This window comes from Zootoca vivipara, chromosome 3 (assembly GCF_965207765.1).
Source record: "Zootoca vivipara chromosome 3, rZooViv2.hap1.1, whole genome shotgun sequence".
NCBI lineage: Eukaryota > Metazoa > Chordata > Lepidosauria > Squamata > Lacertidae > Zootoca > Zootoca vivipara.
The window spans coordinates 95,056,983-95,077,432 of NC_142586.1; the positions used below are offsets into that span (position 1 = coordinate 95,056,983).

Genomic DNA, 20,450 nt, shown 5'->3' on the forward strand with positions numbered 1-20,450 from the left:
GAACCATTCAGTGATTAAGATTACCTACAAAGGCATACTTACCTTCGGCCACTCACAATTGACATTTTCCTGGATAAACCAGACTGATTTTCAGTACCTATGGCTTGTGTTCAGCCACTCATTTATTACAGCCTGGGAGATTCCTCCCACCAGTCCCCATTCCTTATAGATCAACAGTAATATTCCTTATCTCTATCTAGATTTGTCCCTATCATAGAAACTAGTAGAGTAGAAGATGCTAGACCCAGGGAGGGTGGAGCATTGAAGGCTGTGCACACATTTTACTTGAACTAACCATTTTAATCTCTGCAACTACCGGTATGTCGCTCTAGCAATTCAACTACAATTCAGTCTTTGATCCCAATTTGGACAACTATAACAAATGAATTTCTCTTGCATCTAATTGGGACTCAGGGTTTTTTTTTTGCTAATTCATCCTAGTCATGTTTCTTATGGGACATGACTCTGAGCTCAGGTTCCTGAAGTTATTTTTGAGATGCCCACTCCATGCATTTTGTAAATCTCTTAGAGGCTGCTGTTGTGCAACCAAGCAATCTATAAATTTTGTTAAAAGAAAATAAAAACAGAGGGCTGAGAAAAGAAGTGAGTCTTTCACATGTCAGGATGTTAGGCTTTCTGCCTCACTTCTCTGAACTACGGTGACAATAATGCTCTCACTTAGGCATTCCTTCAAATGATGCTTCAAGGCATGGGTGAAGTATTTTCCCCAGTACTGTATTAAATGTTTCCCCCTCCTCCCATTCATATGAGCTCCATTAGAAAAGAAGGAAAAAGTAGCCACGGGTGTTAAGAAACTTTGCATTCATATAAAACAAGTCACATTTACACTGTTGCAACAATGAAAGAATGAGCAGCACAAAATATAGATGTCTTTCAATGGGAGTCAGAGGCTCAGCTAAATATCTAATTTTACCATTAAAGGCAGGGTGCTAATGTTGTACTTGAAACCTCCTTCCATTGAAAGCAGCATGCCAGACATAGCAAAACATATTTCCAACGAAGAAATACAAAGGTTTTGAGAAAAGGTTGATAGAAATATTACAATTAAAAACACACACCACTTTATATTTTAAAATCTATCTGTCCCTATACATTAATTGAGCAGATATCCCCCCTTAGCTGGTGTATTAACTAATTAAATGCAATAAATGGATAACAGATATTATATTTTTTTAAAAAAATAAATCAGGAAGTTAATTTTATTAAGGTCTAAAGACAACAGTGTATTTCAATGGGTGGTACAAATCCACTCACAGGAACATCAAGTATGCTACAACATTACAGAAAGTCTAGAAGAATGTTACTTGTCAGTTTTTCTGCAATTTTCGCTCAAAGTATGTGCAAATCTTCCTCATGGGAACCGAAGTAGCTACGCCCTGCGAGGGGAAAAGAAAGAAAGAAAGAGTTATGTATCAGGTCAGATACACTTATACACATTGGAGGGGGGCTCTCTCTAAAGCCATTCTAGTTCACAAATTCAAATAATGAACTTCCTCGGGATCCTCATGTAGCCAAAACAGCACCATTAATGCTGAGGTATCAGCAGTCTCTGGGGAATCCCGAGGTTTGCAGAAGTACCAAAAGGAATCTTATTTTATAATACTTTTGTGTCATTCCTCTCCCCACCAGAAAGTTCTCAAACTGGCACAATATGGTTGTCCCCCACTGCAGACAACATAGTTGTGCATGGATTTGAACCCGGACGCTATCAAGCATCATGTCAAGTCTTACACCTTACTGGCTCTTGAGAAGACAACAAACCGCAGAATGCAAGCCTTGCAGTCCACAAGTATCAAATTGATGCTGCTGAGCAAGGGCAGAACCCCCTTCTCTCAAGGAAAGGGCAGCCCTGAGACTCATTCATCATCTGAGTGAGGTAGTGTCTTCCAGGAAACATAATCAGAGAAATTAAGCAAGGTGAAGTTAGCTACCCATGAAGCAAGAGAGCCCCAATTCTGCCCTGGTCTCCAAAAAATGGCAAATGCGTTTCCCATAACCCCAAAGCAAAGTGTCCTTCCTATCACGGAACGGAATGCAGCAGTCCTGTTATAAATGTTTCCATCCCCATTACACAGCTAAGCTCCACTTCCTTGTATCTATTGCTGCAGCTTTGCCTGCTGTGACAGAGCAGGAAAAGAAACTCAGATAACAATGGATGATTTGCTTCCCGGTGCTGTTTCCCGCAGTCAGCAACAACCCTCCTCAAAGCCTTTAGATGGGATTGAAGGGAAGGCAGAAAACGCTTTAAGAAGCTGAAGCCACTCTGAGCAATAGAACAGGGTGGGGTAAACATTCACATAGGGTAAATGGGCTGCCCTACTTCGTCTATGCCTGGCATGCCCTACCTGCTCCCATTTCCCTCACTTTTGCCAGCCACATCCCTTTAACCTATCCCCATAGCACCCTCTGCATCACCCCCATCATTTCAATGCCGCACCACTTGCCATTCCAGCAACTGCAAAAATCTTTGGAAAGGGGGAAACCTCCAAAAATAGAACACACACACACACACATAAATTAAACATTGAGAGTGGCATGTAACAAGTGGAGTATCTGAGGGACTGCAGGGTCCCCTCAGGCACCACACACTGGGAACCCCAGAAGTCAACTCCAACATCAAAGATTTGGCCACGTTAAATGTACTTACAGGCCCTGGTGACACAATTCCTGTCCCAGCTTCCTGTCGCCTCGTGCTAAGATTCCGCAATGGCTGGGAGCTGCAGCCAGACCCCTTTGGAGAAGTAGGCTTGCTATTCCGTAGCTTGTCCCCTAAAGCAGACAGCCAGTTTCTTTTGTCTGGAGAACCGTTCTCCTTGTCAGTCATTTTTCCACAAGGGGCCTTGAGAGGAAGCGAAAGGTTTGAGAAGCTTGCAGGGGAACAAGGATTTCCAGGTGGGGAAGGCCCTTCCAGGCTTTCAGAGGCCTGAGCTTGACCACTGAGGGTCAGGCAGCCTTCCCCTTCCAAGTCTGCTTCCAAAGTGTCCTGCTGTGGCCTGGATTTTTTAGACACCGGGTGAAGATCAGTCACACAGTTGCAGGTTCTTAGGCAATTGCCAGGTCCTTCCTTGCTGGAGTCCAGCCTCCTCTTGGCTCGTGTCTCAAGCCTCAGACGTGGCGATTCAGAAGTGGCATTGACCTGAGGAATCTCTGCTGGGGCTTTTGGTCCCTTCACATGGGAAGATACATTTGGAGTCTTGGTAATCCACTGCTGAATGGACATAACTGAAGGAGGAGCTGGTTTGCGCACTGTGCCTGTAGTGGTTTCCTTCTGCATTGCTGGAATGTAGGCCGGTGTGGCTGAAGGTTTGATCGATGACGATGTTGGTGTGTTGGAGGGAAGAGGAAGATCTCCGGTGTAAGCTGGAGCGCAGGCTGCAGGCTGCGGCGAAGAAATAGGGGGGCTGCCCGTCAGAGAGGCTTTAGCAGGAGTCCCCTGGCTGCTGCTTTGAGTTCCTGAAGGTAAAACACAAAGCCCAGATGAGGACAAAGCAGCCCAAGTGTGAAGAAAGCAAGGGCACAAGCAGGACATACTAGCATTCCACATAGCCTAAGGGTCTCTCATTGCAAACTTCTTAGGATTGCAGCCTAAAATTATGGATGTGCATGCAAGTAAAACAAACACTGAAGCAAGACTCCTCTTCTTGAAGGATTCAAAGACTTGTACAGCGCCCTGCCTCCCAGCTTATAGCTCTGAAGTGAGAGGGAAGAAGAGCTTGCTCTATATTGCAGTCAGTTTAATAGTCTCTGCACAGCCGCAGCTTGTGCCACCCACTAGCTGGATGCATGTTTTAATCAAATAAAATAGTACCTGGTTAAGGCAACAGTGAATCGGAGTGCAAATAACTATTGTGCGCACATAGCACATGTTTGGTGCTCAAAAAGCCAAGGTATGTAGGAAATCTGCTTATGTCTGTGCGATCCTTGCACTTTCTTTCCCATTCCTGAGCTGAATAAAGAATAAGGTATAACATTTTTTCCCTAACAAGAGTCAACTTTTTGACAGTAAATATCCAGCATGGACATCACTTGTAGTTTTCAAGCTGGGAGATTTAACAACTACTTCTGTATCAATAGGAAGTTGTTGTTGTTTTTTTTAAAAAAAGTAGGTTCCCTAAGAGGACAATGACATATGCGTGTGTACATGAGATACACACAGCACGAAAGAACTGGCACATACCCTCCTATTGTTCTGCAAGTTTCCTGCGAGTGAATTCTATGTTGGCAAAACAATCCCTTTCTTCCATTTCTCTGGGTTGAAAGAAGCATTTGTGAAGGTGAAAAAATCAGCCCCCAGGTCAAAAGCAGTATCTGGGATACCCTCTCTTGTGGGTCTGGCACAGGGGTTCTTACATACCTTTTGGGTTTGCTAGGTTTATTTTTTTAGACACACTCATGGGATTTGGGATAGAATTGAAAAAGATCAAGGTATTAGGTCTGGTGCCAATAATTTGCTACACAGCTGTAGACCCATACAAAATTGCTTTAGTGCATCAATTGGGCCTTCATGAATCATAGTGGTTATTAATAGCTTGAGGTTCTAGCTCCTTGACTTGTAAAACTAAGCTGAACAGAAAGGCAAGGACTGCATGGCCTCTCGATTCAGACAGAAACAGCAGCAACTGCAATTGTTCAGGACAAATCCCTACAAACTCCTTGCTCAACACATGCCACACCTCCAACTTGCTATTCTGAACCTAGGGCAGGCTAATGCTCTCTTTTATCCTCTCCACTAATGCCCCTTTTTTCTGCAAATAAGAACAAGTAAGGAAGAACACTGTCCTGAATAATTTGCCACACTATTTCTATTTGCTCTGAATGGACTGTAGGGCAGGAAAAGTCAAGTCATAATTTAGTGGCCTGGACTGAATGCATATCCTTCCTGTTACCTCCATCTTCCCTCTGCTGCCTCCACAGGGTAGGGATCTGTCTTGCTCTCACCCTGTTAAGTGCCAAGCACACTGATAACAGTACAATAAATAGCGTAAACCTGCCTGGTAATTCTGTTCACAGTAGGATTTCTGGATTTGAGATTACAGTTTAGCAACTATGATTGTATCTGCCACTGTAGTCCCATGGATGGGCAGGATACAACCCAAGGAGGTGCTTAGGGCTGCGGACAAAGCCCAGGAGTACTGATTTTACTCAGGAAACTTTTGGGGTGGGGATGGAGGTTGTATAAACATTAGCTCTGAACCACTAGTTCAGCACTACATAACTAGAATTCTTCCTAATCCAAATATTTGTATGCCCTACCCAGAAGATTTAGATAAAGATGGTTTTATTATTATTTATACAAGCCAGGTTTAACCAGGAAATTCTATTTGTTTACATTCCTCGTGCTGCATTGTCCTAGAACAGTAATAGACACATGCACACCCCTTCCCAAGCATAGCTTGGTCAGGTAAATGAGCTTTAAAGATAACTGTAAAAACACAGCTGCTGCTGCTGCTGCTGCTGCTGCCACAATTGCATCTCATGGCTGCCCAGAATTTGATGGCTTCCAGATGTTGGACTCCAATTCCCATCAATCCCAGCTAGCATGGCCAACATGAGTTCAGCAACATCTGGAGGGCCACAGGTTCCCCACCACTGCTGTGAAAAATAGCACTGCCATGAAGAATAGGAGCTCTTTAACTTTTAACCATTTCATTAGTCTTGTAAGGCGGTGGTTCCCAATTAGCTAAGTACTGCAGACCCCATTTTTTCAAAAGTCAAGCCACGGACCCCCTACTTTTGAAAAAGTTGATCTCTGTGGCAGTTTTTGTTATGTGAATTGTGCTACTGTACCCTCCAACGTGTCCCAGCACAAAACCGGGCTGCACTCCTGTGTGAGTCATGTGACCCACACAACAGCACAGTCCCTCCAAATGGGATGTCCTGGACAACTGTTGGTTATGTGCCACGGACCCCCCTGGGAGTGTTACACAGATACCCAATTGGGAACCACTGCTGTAAGACATTTGCTCTCTAGCAGGACATCTTCCCCACAATTCAGCAATGCATGCTTGCTTACTTATTTAACTTTACTTTTTCATTGAACAAAAACCAAACACTATTTTTCCTTCAGAGCAGGTACCTCTTTCAGGATTTTTTTTATTTATGAGTTGCTAACGCGAGATGAGCGCGCAACCCCAGAGTCGGTCACGACTGGACCTAATGGTCAGGGGTCCCTTTACCTTTTTAAGAGGACTCTAGCCAGCTCCTTCTGTTTCCTGTCTGTAGATATCATCAATCTTTTTAGCAACTGGGAAAACTACTCCAAAAGCTTTTATTTTTATGTGCTGGATTAGAGGGGAAGAGCTCTCCCTGCCCTCTGGGTAAGAATACAACACAAAAGCAGCCCAGCTTTTGTCCACCTAGCCTGGCATTGTTTCACTCAGAGATATAGGTCCAAAGAAGACTTCACAGGACATGAACATGAGGTTGCCAGCATCTGACATTCCGAGATGTACTGCTTCCAGACATCAGGCTCCATTAAGGCTTATGGTTAATAGCCATGGCCAAAGCTCCTCCATGTATTACTCCAGCCCATTTTAAAGTCCTCTAATCTAGTGGCCATTATGCTTTGTGGCAGTGAATTACACATGGTAATCATGCATTTGTTTGTCTCTCTTCTGAGCCTAGAGTTCATCAATTTCATCAGCTGACCTTGGAGTTCTCATTTTATGGAGGCAGAAACTTTCCCCCTTATTGACTCATTTCATTCCTCATTATGCACATGCAGCTTCCAGGTCGCCTCCCCCACTCCAAACACTAGCCTTTCCTCAAAGGTGCCTCACCCCTTTGGCAATCTGGGCTGCCCCTTTTTCAGTGATATCCACAGAGCAAGCATGCATGTGATTGGTGCACTTCACTACAGTATGCTGTTGAATTTTTGGTATTTTCGTTTATTGACGTCTATTATACAATTCTTATGGAATTAGGGTGTGTGGCTATCTTTGCCACAAGATGGCCACTAAGTCTCCTCGGGATGAAAAGCTCTCTAACTACACATTGGGAACAGAGAAAGAATGATCCGAACACCATGAAGCGATCAGCAGCACAGGATGCTGCAACTGGATCTGAACTGAAGGAAGGAGAATGTCCTGGCACATCTCAAGAAATCTGAACTTTTGCTTTTGTTTCAGTTTACTGACTTGACTTTCTTTGCTTAAAATAGTGAAATCCCGGGGAGCACGATCCAGAAAGTATTGATGTTTTAAACTGTACCATAGGATCAGTCTATTGGCAATAATCAATGTTGTGCTAGCAAGTGGTCTATGCCACTGTATTATGTCTTAGCGTGTAAGCGTGAATTGTGTGATTCAATCACAATCCGCTGAAACAGACCTATAGTTTTACCACGTTGGTGGTTCTTTTTCTTCTTTGTTATTGAGTTGTGGGAGGAAAGGGATAGGGGAAAGTGGGGTAGAGTGTTTCCATGGGTATGCTTCAGCAATTGTGAAGTGACAGATCCACATGATCACAAAACATTTTTTTTGTATTTTTGGAAGAAAATTAAATAATCTAGAACCAATTGTTTGTGGGATAAAATGCTTAAGTCTATAATTAAAACATGAAGGGGTTAAAACCATAGAGTAAGCTGTCCTGTAAGGTTTAACTTGCCTTGGGAGGGCCTAGTCAGGCATGGCCAAACTCGGCCCTCCAGCTGTTTTGGGACTTCAATTCCCACCATCCCTGACCACTGGTCCTGTTAGCTAGGTGGGAAGGAAGGCTGCCTGATTATGACTGGTGAGCTTCAGTAATTTTCAGTTGTCTCAAGTGGGCCCTGGGAGCACAATGTCTGAGAACTGAGAACTGCACAATACAACCAATCGTAACTTTTTTTATTTGCATAATTCACAGAGAATCCTTAAAAGATAGATAAGAAAAATTATCCTTAATTCAGGGCCAACATAATCAGCTCCAGGTGACCAGCTTACTGCATTAACTTGCAGAGCTGTTTGAATGCTTCCAGTTCTTACAAATGTGTGGCAAGATTGGGTCTTACCATGCCTTTAAATTCTGTTAAGTTGGTACTCACCGAGCCACAATTTTGCCACTCTCAGAGGCACATCAAACTGATTACCTGAATCAGTCTTGTGTGCTTTTAATTACTAGTCTTCCATGAGCTATGCAGGGGGGTGGAAAAAAATCATCTTCGGGCTACACAGGTATTTCACACACTAACAGACATCAGTTTCATATAGCTGTTGCGAAAACCGTTCTCGAACCTAAGTTATGCCAGGCCTCTGCTTTATTAAAGAAATTGTCCCCAAGCTACAAATCTACTGCATGGGAGAGAACATTTGTCAGCGTCTCGGAAGTTCTTACCTGCTCCACTTTGTTCTCCCACTTTCTTCTGGCAGGCCCAACCCACTGAGCTGCTTTTGTCTAGACAGTTCTCTTCTTCGTTTCCTCGCTTTAAGCGCCAAATCTTGACGGTGTTGTCGTCTGAACACGTGGAAATCTGCAAAAGAGCACAGGGAGCCGGCTGAGAAATGCCGCACTTCGCAAACGACGGAAGATGTTGACTCTCTAACAAACAGTGGAAGAGTGGTGAGTTTTGGGAGTGGTAAATGTGACAGAGAAGGGACTTGCAGCTATCCTGCCACATTGAGAACCTCAGGCTCTCTCTTTATTAGCTGAATTTTAAGGCATGTAATGCTATATCATTTCAGATTAGAGCCTGGTAGAATTACGAGTTAGTAATTTTTTTTTTAACCACCTGTCTTATTAAGTTTAAATCAATAGATTTTTATACCACCCCTTAAAAAAAATTCAGAGCCGTTTATGGAATTAAAATATAATAAAACATAGCAAGAGAAAAAAGGTATAAAATGGGCCTTTAGGCTATAACATCTGGTTCCAATAATTGCCAAATATGTCTCTATGCTACCAATATGAGATGCTGGCTGTAGTTTTTGCATTTTCTGCTGCTGCTTTTTATAGATTATGTTTTATGTTGTTGTTTCATGCTGTAAATCCATTTAATCCATTTTTAAAAATCTTTTATTGTTTTAACAGTGATGTTGTTAGCTGTCTTTGGCAATCTATTGGCAATCTATTGGCATAGTGAGATATTCAGTTTTAAAACATGTAACTCTGTATATGATGAAACATTAAAAACCTTCTTGGGGAAAGAATTCCACAAAGAGGTCCTAGCTCTCAATTGACAGGATTTTTAAATCCACTCGAGCTTACAAATTAATAATAATAAATTTTATTTATATCCCGCCCTCCCCAGCCATAACTGGGCTCAGGGTGGCTAACATGAAAATATAAATACATTAAAACATAAAATTCAGCAATTGACTGAAATACAGCTTAAAATCGGATTAAAATCAAATAAGATCAGGAGGCAATGGGCAAATTATGACTATAGGGCAGGCATCCCCAAACTTCAGCCCTCCAGATGTTTTGGACTACAATTCCCATCTTCCCCGACCACTGGTCCGGTTAGCTAGGGATCATGGGAGTTGTAGTCCAAAACATCTGGAGGGCCGCAGTTTGGGGATGCCTGCTATAAGGGTTGGGAACCTTTGGTACTCACACATAAACACACACATAAAACATCACAAGAGGAAAAGGGATTGGGAAGAATGAGGAACTAAGAAAACACATGTTCCATGTAAAATAATATGTGAGAATAAAAAAGGGGTTGCCTGGTGCTAAGATAACCAAGCCAGACGAGGCCTTAAAAATAAATAAAATTATTGTTATTAAAGATTTACTTGGTTTACAAAAGTATGTGCATTGTCTCTTTTTTCAAGTTCTGTTTTCTACAGATCAATTACATTTGTTGTGAGACATTAGTATTGTATATAGTAGAAGGCTGGGGAAGGAAAGGTGTTGGGGTGGTAAAACCTATATTCTTTTACTTAGTGCATGTGTGGGGTTTTGTGTCAGCGTCACTTGGGAAGGTTCTCTTTCTATAATTTATTCGTTTATTACATTTCCTTGGTAGTGAGAGGGATGCGGGGGCTAGGGCATGGTTGGTTGTTTTTAGTTGGCTGTAGTGAGATTTTTTTTGCTTGTGTGTGGTGGGGGGAAGGAATTGTTGGGTCAAGCTATTGATTCATATGCCGTTGGTTGGTTCTTCTTGTTGTCTTGTTCGGCTGTGTATGTGATGAAGGGGAGTCATACCAGAGTGAAAGCATACTCTTCTATTTGTCCCCATGTCAGTTTCAGTCTATCGATTAGCTTTTCTAGTAAGGCATACAGTTTGATACCAGTGGTCCATGTATACTCCTGACAGGTCTCTCCAGTGGTCCTTCTGAGCTCCACAAATGGTGCTCTACAACCAAAAAAGGTCCTTTCATCTGCCTCATCTCACAGTGTCAGAATCAGTTGTAAAGCCAAGGGCTTAAGGCTTTCTGGGCAGGAGAAGCTACTTTTGCTTTGAAGCAAATGAAAAGAAATTATATTTAGGCTTTTGTTAGTGGAGTTTCTTCCAAAAGGCAGGCATAAGGAGAACATGTAAGCAAACCTTAGTGAAGTCAGATGGACACCAGGCAACAGAGGTGACCTCCTGCAAGTGGCCAATGAGCATCATGGGAGGAAGTTGGGGCTCAGATACCTATAGAAAGGAAGAATTGCAGAGAAAGTCAGAAAAGTGAAGACTATGGAGCATCAAAACATCTAGCTGTCAGAAGGACAAACATCAGTCTGGGATATTTTCCAGCCTGGCGCTCTCTGAATGTTTTGTACTACAACTCCCATCAGCCCCAGCCAGCACAGCTGGGGTTGATGGGAGTTGTAGTACAAAACATGTGGAGGTCGCCAGGTTAGCAAAATCTGCTCTGTTATCCACAATTACCAAACAGTGCTGCCTTTCAAACACTGCAGGTTTAAAAGGAAATTGAGAAAACAGTGGCATGCTGAGGAAATGTGTGTGTGCGCGCATGCACAAAATGTTAAAAGCCATCCAAATTCTGCATGTAAAGAAGCTGTACAAATCACGCACATTTGCAAGGCTTATTTTTCTCAGTTTGCGCCAATTGTCTCACTTGTAGCGAGGGGCAATGAACGACGCAGGACATAACCTTCACTTCCCAACCACTGGAAATGTAACTCAGCTGCCACGTCAATTCCTGGCTTCAGAGATATCAGCAGCTGTTGGCTGCACACTTTCAAGCATATGTTATTATAGAATCATATAATTGTAGAGTTGGAAGGGCCCATGAGGGTCATCTAGTCCAACCCCCCGCAACGCAAGAATCTTTCATGCAATGTGGGGTTTGAACCCACAATCCTGGGATTAAGAGTCTCATGCTCTACCGAATGAGATATCTTGTCAGACGTAAATCCCATGAGCTTCTTTTAAAAAGGGGAGCCAACATTATATATATTCCCCATCCCACCCCGTAACCTGCTCAGTGTTTTATTAAGTGACATGGTTTTAAAACAAACAAATAAGGTTGTCAGAAGTCTAAATTCTGCACTCAGAACCACCCATTCCTGCTTTTTCCTTCCCCATCTTCTCCTAGGACAGATATAGGGAAACCTGTGGCTTTCCGGATGTGGTTGGACTATGACTCCCTTATCCCTGACCTTTGGCCATTGTGGCAGAGGGGCTGGAGGGAGTTGGAGTCTGACAACATCTGGAGTGCCATAACTTCCACATCCTTGCTCTAGAATCACAGCACACACAAACCTGGCCACATACAGAGCAGGCATCATAAGCCCAGCTCAACAGCAGCGCTTACAAAATCTCCATTTCTTAACACCTTAGAGTTATATTTTGCACGGCCTTGGTATGAATGACGTCTTTCAAAAAAGAGACAAGCATTTTTAACCCAGGAAAAGTAATAGGGAATAAATTTAAGTATGCAGGTACGGAAAGCTAGAAATCCATACATATGTTGGGCACATCCTGTATTACATCAGCCAGGGTTTGGAAACCTGCGGTCCTCCAAATATTGCTGGACTCCCAATGCTTATCAGCTCCAACCAACATGGGAAATGCTCAGGGACGATGGGGGAGTTGGAGGCCAGCAATATTTGAAGGATCACAGCTTCTCTGATGCTGGCATAAAGCCAAAATCCTGTACCCTGTCAAGAACCTGCAAAATTAACAGCTATGTATGAGTCACTTCAAGTGCAATCTTTTCCATTCTCAAATAATGCAGAATATTTTGGAAATGTCTGGGGTAGCAACAAAGATTATGAGACATATGGGGTGGGGAGCAGGGGAGAGAAGAGAGAAGTACTGATTTTTTTCAGTCACCCTTGCACAGCTTGCTGTAACTCCAAAAAGCTCAGAGCAGCTTACCTCTGGTTCCCAGGCAGGCTCATACCCAGAGAGCTTATAGGGACAGATCTGCTTAGCTTCAGCAGCGTAGCATGTGCCTTCAGACTATCCTCTGGCCCATGTAGGGCACAGCACAAAAAATCCCCACCACCTCCCAAACACACACAACTCCAGCATTCCTGCTTTTCCGTTTGAGACTCCTCAGTTGATTTACCAGGACACTTTCAAATGCTTCTGCAAATCCACAAAGCAAAGTAATTTGCTCTGATGAATTAGGCTGAAGTCCTTTGGAAGCCCGGTTCTGTGTTAGATTCCCTGGCGCAGTGTGCAGACAGAACACCCATATAGGAAGCTATCTGTAAATCAGAATTCTTTTCTTGAAAGGTCAAGGCAACACCCTTCTGCTTCTCAAACAGAAACAGCCGGTTCTGTTTGACTGCCATGCATTCAGAAATCTCAGTAGGCCTTCTTGCTAGATTTGCTTGCTGCGAGTTGAAGGTGACTATGGGGTGTGGCCTTGATCCACTTTCAGGGGGCCTGAGTGCCACAGCCGACCCGGCACCTCTTCACTTGCCTGGTCCACCTCTTAGCTATGCCACGGCCTTTTGACAGGACTAATGTCATGACCAGCAGCTCCTTGCACGCTGTGTGGCAGAGGAGCTTGGGGTGTGTGTGTGTGTGTGTGTGTGTGTGTGTGTGTGTGTGTGTGAGAGAGAGAGAGAGAGAGAGAAAGAGAGAGAGAGAGAGAGAGAGAGAGAGAGAGAGAGAGAGAGAGAGAGAGAGAGAGAGAGAAAGAAGGCTCCTTTCTCAGAGGGGAAAGGGCCAGAGGAGATGTTGAAGAGCATCAGAAAGCAAGATAAAAGGTTAGTGTGTTATTTATTATTATATAAATAAAAAAACTAGAGATATAAAAGAATGTCTTCTCCGGTGCAGCAAATACCGCCTAAAATTGGACACCTAAGTTGTACTTGGGCTGAGCAAAGTCAAGCTTTGGAACGCCTTGCCACAAGAAAAACACTGTGGCATTCTAGCTATTTGCAAAGATGGATTAGATAAATCAGTAGAAGCTGTCAGTAACTGCCAACTGGTTCTGACAAACTCTGCCTCCGTCCGCTGTCATTTTGTGACTGGCGTGGACCCCTGACCACTGTTTTGCGACTGGTGTGACTCAGTAATTTCCAGGTGCCTCAACTGGTCCCTGGGGAGTGGACAGTTTGAAGACCCCTGTTCTACAGCTTCTTTCTGGAGAGACAACAAGAGGGACAGAGGCGACATGGCATGGAATCTCCACTTTCTGGACTTTGCATACCCACCCCATCCTGAAAGTGCCTTAGGTGTAAAAAATCTTTCAGCACAGTCCTCTATGCATAACTCCTGCTGGCTATCTGTACTGACTGAGGCAGAAAACCTAGAAGCAGCTCCTAGCAATGCCGCAGGTGAGGGAGCGATTGGGAGAAAATGCCACGCCACCTACTCTGACTCATTAGGCCGCTAATGAATAAGGAGTAACCTAAGCTAACCTCAAGCTGCAGCAGATTCTCAGATGCTCGATTCTATTTTTCAGTCGCTCTCCTTCCTGAAGCTGTGAGTCACTGTCAGCAATGTGATATTTGATGGGGATTTGCACTGATGACTAAGCGAACTTTATTAAATTCTTCACCATGTGGGTAAATGAAGCTTTGCAAGGATATATAAAAAGAAAAAAGGATGCTCCACTTTTTCTGATCTAGTTCCCTTTTATTGTTCTGGCAGCTTGAAAAGTTATCTATAAAGTTCTTAAGTAGAATACTGAGGATTGGGTTTAAGTCAGGTTGGCTCATTTTAAAGGGTTTTTTGTCCCCTCTGAGTTTAGGTCATCTTCTTGCCTATATATTTAGAAAATGCCCTGTTCAAAACCCATCCTCTTTGCCAAAGGAGGCAACAACATGGAAACCAGAGCCCTTTTAAGGAGAACAGCTAAAGCTCTTGGTAGGGAGAGTATCCGTGTTTACATTTAGCCATTTCCCCCTTCCACGGTGTGTAGCAATGTCTCACAATCCCTTATTAATGACAGCAGGCCGAAAAAAGATATACTTCTTGCTGGGTCAACATTCATAAGGAATAATAATAATAATAATAATAATAATAATAATAATAATAAAGCCCTAAGCAGTTGGTCCCAGTCCTATGGATTGCACTGAGGGGTAACTGACACCTTTGAGCACATCCTTCCTTGCAAATGCTCATCTTTAGATCAATGCATGATGGAGCAATAAATGGAAAAGCCCAGCTTTGGCTTAGCTCTACTATATAGTCAGGAAACACTACCCACCCCCTGCCATAAAGCTTGTGAAATTGCAACTACCCAGACGTTCTGTGGCCCGTAAGTTCAAAAACTGTTTTATGATTTTGAATTCCCTGTATACCCATTTTATTTGTTTTTAATATGCTTTTATATACCACTCCTGTTTCATGCTGCACTTCTGCTTTGATGAAAATGGTTATTTTATGTTGCGCAGCGCCAAGAGATTTACAAAACTTTAAGCAGCTTATAAATGCTCTTAAACCAAATAAACGAACAGACAATCCCAAATGCCAGCCTACAATTCAAGCCTGGCATGCTGGCAAGACGCTCCTGTCCAGAACAGCCAATCTCTGCATGGAAACAAATCTGCACTAACGGTGGAGCCAATTAATGTGCAGAAAAGGCAGAGCCCCACAGCAAATACCCAGGCCCTGCATTAGACCTGGATAGGGAACATGCAGCCCTCCAGATCTAGACTACAATTGCTGCCAACTCTGGCCACTAGCTGATGGGAGTTGGAGTTCAACTTCTGGAGGACCAAAGGTCTCTGTCCCTCGTCTAATACATGACCTAATGCTTTCACCTCCGATGGCTGCCTTCTTCCCTACCAGCTTCTTAGAATTAATCACATTTGAAGCGGTGCTGCATGTGGCATGCCTATAGTGGCCCATAAGGACAATAGATATTCTGCAGCCTCTTCTTGCCCTGGCAAGAGAAAGCAGTTTTCAGCCACAACAAAAGAAACTACTAGGATACTTTTTGTGGAGTACCGTACCACCTAGAGGTATCCCAAATGCTGAGGTAACAATAAAGTTTGCTCTTTATTACTAATGCACCTCCTTTCCTAACAGCTTACACTGCTTCCAGAGAAGGTTATGATAGCACTGAGGGAACTTTACCTCAGGCCACTACGGTGGAGCTGGAAGCAATGATATAACTCCAGTGTGCTCAATGAAGTGATAGGCGTCTTACTAAATTTCCCTCCTATTGGACGATCAGGTTGCGGGATGAGGAGTTGAAGGGTTGGGCCAGGCAGCCATGTAATACCAAGGAGGACGGCAGGAATGTCCCTTGAGAAGTTAAGCCCATGGGTTCAGCATGCAGTGCAGACAAGAAGTGAGGCAAGTTCACCCACGGAGTGATGGTTATTATCTCCATGCAGTCTTACACCTGATAGGCCACAATGAAGAACGACTTGTTATAGTGTCACGACTGGCTACTTTGCTTGTGTGAACCTGCCCCAACTCCCAGACTTAGCTCAGAGAAATGGCCAATGGCTCAGTGGTAGAATGCATGTTTTGCATGCGCAAGATCCCAGGTCTAATTCCTAGATTGTTCAGGTAGGTTTGGGGAAAATCCCTAACCTAAAGAGCCACTGCCAGCCTGTGTTGACAGTACCAAGCAACATGGACCAGCGAAAGACTTGCTGAGAGGTGGCCCCCTATGCTCTTTTGAAGGTGGAAGAGGTTATTGCTTTGCGCAGAGACAACAGCTAATGAATAATGGTTTTGCAGTACCCAACAAGCAAGGCAATGCATAGTACATAATTTAAGATTAACAGAACACAAAACTGTATCTGCAAGATAATAATCTAAGCATACATATACTTGAGGTAAAGTAAGGAGGAAGGACATAAGGGAAGGACAGTTAAAGAACACCAGTTAAAATCTCTGTGGAACAGAGAAGGCTGGTAGATAACTGAGCATTTCAACTTTCAAAAAGGCTTTGACAGAAGTCTCTCAACCAAAGGTTCCTAAGGAAACACTGCAATCATGGGGTAAAACTGGATAAATCCTCTTATGGGCCAGAAACTGGATAAAAAACAGGAAGCGGAGAACAGAAATAAATTGACAACTCTCACAACGGAGGGATGCAAGAGGGGGGGGAGATTCCCCCAAGGATCTCTGTTGGAACTGCTGCTTTTTAACTTGCCAAGAGAGAGAGACAGACAGACAAAGTATGAGACAAGAGATCTATTGTTTGGTCCAGCTAAGGATCTGGAATCAGGAGGCATATAAAGAGGGATTAAAGAAGACAGACAGGAGCAACAGAGCACACACATTTTTTTAAACAACAACAGAACTTTACTGTGAACTGAAGAGAAAGGGAGCCAGAGCAGAGAAAGAAGACAAGGAGAAATGTGGTCACATTTATGAAAAGCTGCAGAGTGTGTCTCTTCCAACTCAGAAGCTGACAACTTAAGGGCTGGACAGATATACATGTTTCTGCTGTTGCTTTGCAGCAAAAGGCTTGGCTCTCTTTTGGGGGTCTCTCTTCAGCTACCTACCTTTCTGTAGTGTACTTGATCTCTGCATATGGCACAGCAACTTGGAATGCAGTGTGGAAAAGGAGGCACTGGAAGGCAGAAGATCATTCTTTGGGGCAAGGGTTTTTTTGGGGGGGGCGTGAGGGAGATATATAGCCTTCTGTTCTTTCCAACGCTATTTTTGCTCAAAATAGGCAAAGGAATCATGTAGATGTCAGTATGGCGTGATTCAATTTCATGCTTTGTTCCTCTCTCAGAATCTGATGTGTTCCTGGTGTGGAACAGTGTGATGGAAATGAACTTGTATCCAACTTTTCGTAGCTGAGAGATGAATGAATCCGAGCGGTAACATTCCAGAATTTAGGACAGAAGTTTTAAGAATCACGCATGAGGAAAGACCGCCCATTACACAGTTTAAAAGTGCAATCACAGATTTGTACCTGCTGTGTCCAAAGTCAACCCAAGTTGACAGGGGGAGAAGTGGCCACTCTAGATTCTTATTCTGGACAGGGACAACCTAATTCAGGGGTTCCCAACAAAATTTTCTCGAGGACCCCTCATCGAGCCGCTATTGTGACAAGGACCCCCATTAATTCCTAATCCTAAAATTAAAAAGTGAGAGCCAAATTAAGAGTCTTTTTATATTTTATATTTATACATTTTTTTACAGTTGCTTGAACATCAAATGCATTATCTTCCTCTTCATCTGTAGGCCTTTGTCGTTTTAACGAACCACTTTTTAACCAACGGTCCATTTTTAACTATGTGAACTGTAGCTTCCGCGAAAAACAATGCTTTGTTTACAAACACTACTGTTTTGCAAAGAGGCAGCGCGCGCCAGGGAGGAGGGAGGGGAATGGAGAAGACAGGGTACCTGCGCAGTAGCGCACAAATGAAGCCGACGCGCGCAAAGCATCTTGGGGAGGTGAGCGTTAGTAGAATGCGCGCGCTGCCTCTTTGCAAAACAGTAGTGTTTGTAAAGCGCCACCTAACTTCATACAGCAGAACTACTGCCTCTATCTAATTCTAGTTTTGCGCTAGACTCTGCTCATGCAGGAAGCGGCCAAAACAAAAAATCTGTTATCATACAAAATATATTTAATATATTTTTTATTCTAATAGCATCTTGCGGACCCCTCTGGCATAGCTCGCGGACCCCTGGGGGTCCCCGGACCACCTGTTGGGAACCACTGGCCTAATATATGTTGTCTATGCTGTGGTAATCTCTAGGTTATATGACTGCAATGTGTTATACACAGGGCTGTCTCTGAAGACTGTTCTGAAACTTCAGCTAGTGCAGAATTTGGTGGCCAGGTTGCTCACCAGGGCAAGATGATTTGAGCATATAACACTGATCCAATGGCACTGGCTGTCAATTAGCTTCTGGGCCCAATTCAAAGTGCTGGGGTTCACCTGTAAAGCCTTAAACAGCTGAAGACCGCAATACCTCAAGGACCACCTCTTTCCATATGAATCAACCTGGACCCTGAGATCATCATCCTAGACCAGGGGTCAGCAAACTTTTTCAGCAGGGGGCCGGTCCACTGTCCCTCAGACCTTGTGGGGGGCCGGACTATATTTTGAAAAAAAATGAATTCCTATGCCCCACAAATAACCCAGAGATACATTTTAAATAAAAGGACACATTCTAATGTAAAAACATGATGATTCCCGGACCATCTGCAGGCCGGATTTAGAAGGTGATTGGGTTGCATCCGGCCCCCGGCCCTTAGTTTGGGGACCCCTGTCCTAGGCCCTTCTTTGTGTGCCTACTCCATGAGAGGTGCGGAAGGTGGCAACAAAAGAACAGGCCCTTTCTGCAGTGGCTTCCCACTTGTGGAATGCTCTACCCAGGGAGGTTTGCCTGGAGCCTTCATTATACACCTTGGCTGATTGACACCCAATGCCCTTTTAAATGTGTTGTGGGAGCGGGGTGGGGTGGGTTATTGGCTTGTTCTTGTTCTTATTTTTATTATGCATTTTGTGTTATTTTACATTGCAATTTTATGTTGTGAAACTGCCCTGAGATCTATGGACGAAGGGCGGTATTGAATATTTAATAAATAAAATTTAGCAGAAGGCATCTCTTACTGAGGTTATGGTGGACAAAAGAAAAGCCTAAATAAATAAGTGCTCTTGGGTGGAGAAATAATAATACAAAAGCCGTTTGCATTCCTCCTCACATCATCTCAGTGTGCCAGCTAAGCTTCTCAGCTGCTAGCCGGTGCTTGGGAATTTTGCTGAAAGCTCTGGCTCAGCCACCCTAATAATGCAGAGGCCTTAACTCCTGAATACTAAGGAGCTAGGAAGGTGAAAGGTGGAGCAGGAGGAGAGGAAGAAGAGAGAAAAACCTAATGAAAGAGCTTGTGAAATGGGTAAAGTGTTAGGAGAGGAGGAAAGAAAAAGAATCAAAACAAACCATTAGACTCTATTAAATATGAAGCAAGAACTTTCAGCTAGTCATAGCTGGCTGAGTAAACAGGACCGAAAAGGATTTTTAAAGGCCTATTAAAACCAGATTAAGATCAGCAACTTGAAATAAGCAGGAGCCAGGAGCCACGAGAGAAAGTAGAAGCAGGAAGTTAGCTGTTTTCTATCAGCGCTTGCATTTGGGCTTGACAGTTGTGTGCTCTTGGCACGGTAATGCTAGGAGCAGCCCCCCCCCCCGAATGACCCTGTCTCTGCCTCCTTTCCGTGTTCACTGGGTGTGGAAGAGACCAGCCGCAAGGGTTGGGGGCTGCTTACCTTCCAGATGTAGGCATTCTGGTCACTTGAGCCGCTAATCAAGAACTGGTCATCTGGGCTGATGCTGGATTTGACATAGAAACTGGAATTTTGATGCCCACTGAAAATGGACCCTGAGATTCAATGAAGAAAACCAAACTTTCAGGATTAATCAGTAGTTATAGATGCACAGACCAATAGTGCGTCCATTTCCTGCCAGTTCACATACACTGAGGATCAGGGGCCCTTCCACACTACACATTTAAAGCAGTATCATACCACTTTTAAACAGTCATGGCTTCCGCCGAAGAATCCTAGGTACTGTCGTTTGTTAAGGTTGCCAAGAGTTGTTAGGAGACCCGTGTTCCCCTCCCAGAGCTACAGTTGCCAGAGTGGTTTAACAACAGGTCCTGCTTCCCAGGGAACTCTGGGGAATTGTAGCCCTGGATCTGAAGCTCTAGCCATCCCCGACTATTGGCTATGCTGGCTGGGGCTGATGGGAGTTCAACATCTGTAGGCTACCAGGTTGGGGAGGCTGCTAGATCCTCTTGTCCGCTGAAGAAGCATCCCTTTACAATAAAATACGAACAATAATAAATATGAGAGGTCAAATAATACTCCAGGCAGTCTTTCGTCAACCCTTCATAATACTTTGCAGCATTTAGTAAAATTTGAACGGTCGACTTCAGAAGCGACAGTATTAGAAGCTGGGCTTGTTTGGAAACAGCTGCGCTCAGTTAAGCAACAAGTGAAATGGTTGGGAAACTTGCTTCACTTGACACAGACCCTACATGGAAGAAGAGCAAAGTGGAAGTTCAGCCCAAAGCTTTTCAGAAGTCATCTTCAAAAGGCTTTCGTTTCAGGCTGGGAGGGCCTTGGCTTACGGAGGACAGGGGTGGACACACAATTAAGGGAAAGCTCAC

At 43.8% G+C, this 20,450-nt stretch overlaps 1 protein-coding gene across 1 annotated transcript in view; it reads right to left on the reverse strand.

Moving 5' to 3' along the window:
- Nucleotides 1-805: 805 nt before the first annotated feature.
- The window catches only part of DTL (denticleless E3 ubiquitin protein ligase adapter), a 31,313-nt gene continuing 11,668 nt past the window's right edge, over nucleotides 806-20,450 (reverse strand). The window contains exons 11-15 of the mRNA XM_035111282.3: nucleotides 19,549-19,661; nucleotides 10,490-10,579; nucleotides 8,335-8,470; nucleotides 2,669-3,474; nucleotides 806-1,397 (exon numbers count right to left, since the gene is read on the reverse strand). Coding sequence (XP_034967173.2) covers nucleotides 1,329-1,397; nucleotides 2,669-3,474; nucleotides 8,335-8,470; nucleotides 10,490-10,579; nucleotides 19,549-19,661 — 1,214 coding nt within the window. The 3' untranslated portion in view covers nucleotides 806-1,328. The remainder of the gene's footprint in view (nucleotides 1,398-2,668; nucleotides 3,475-8,334; nucleotides 8,471-10,489; nucleotides 10,580-19,548; nucleotides 19,662-20,450) is intronic.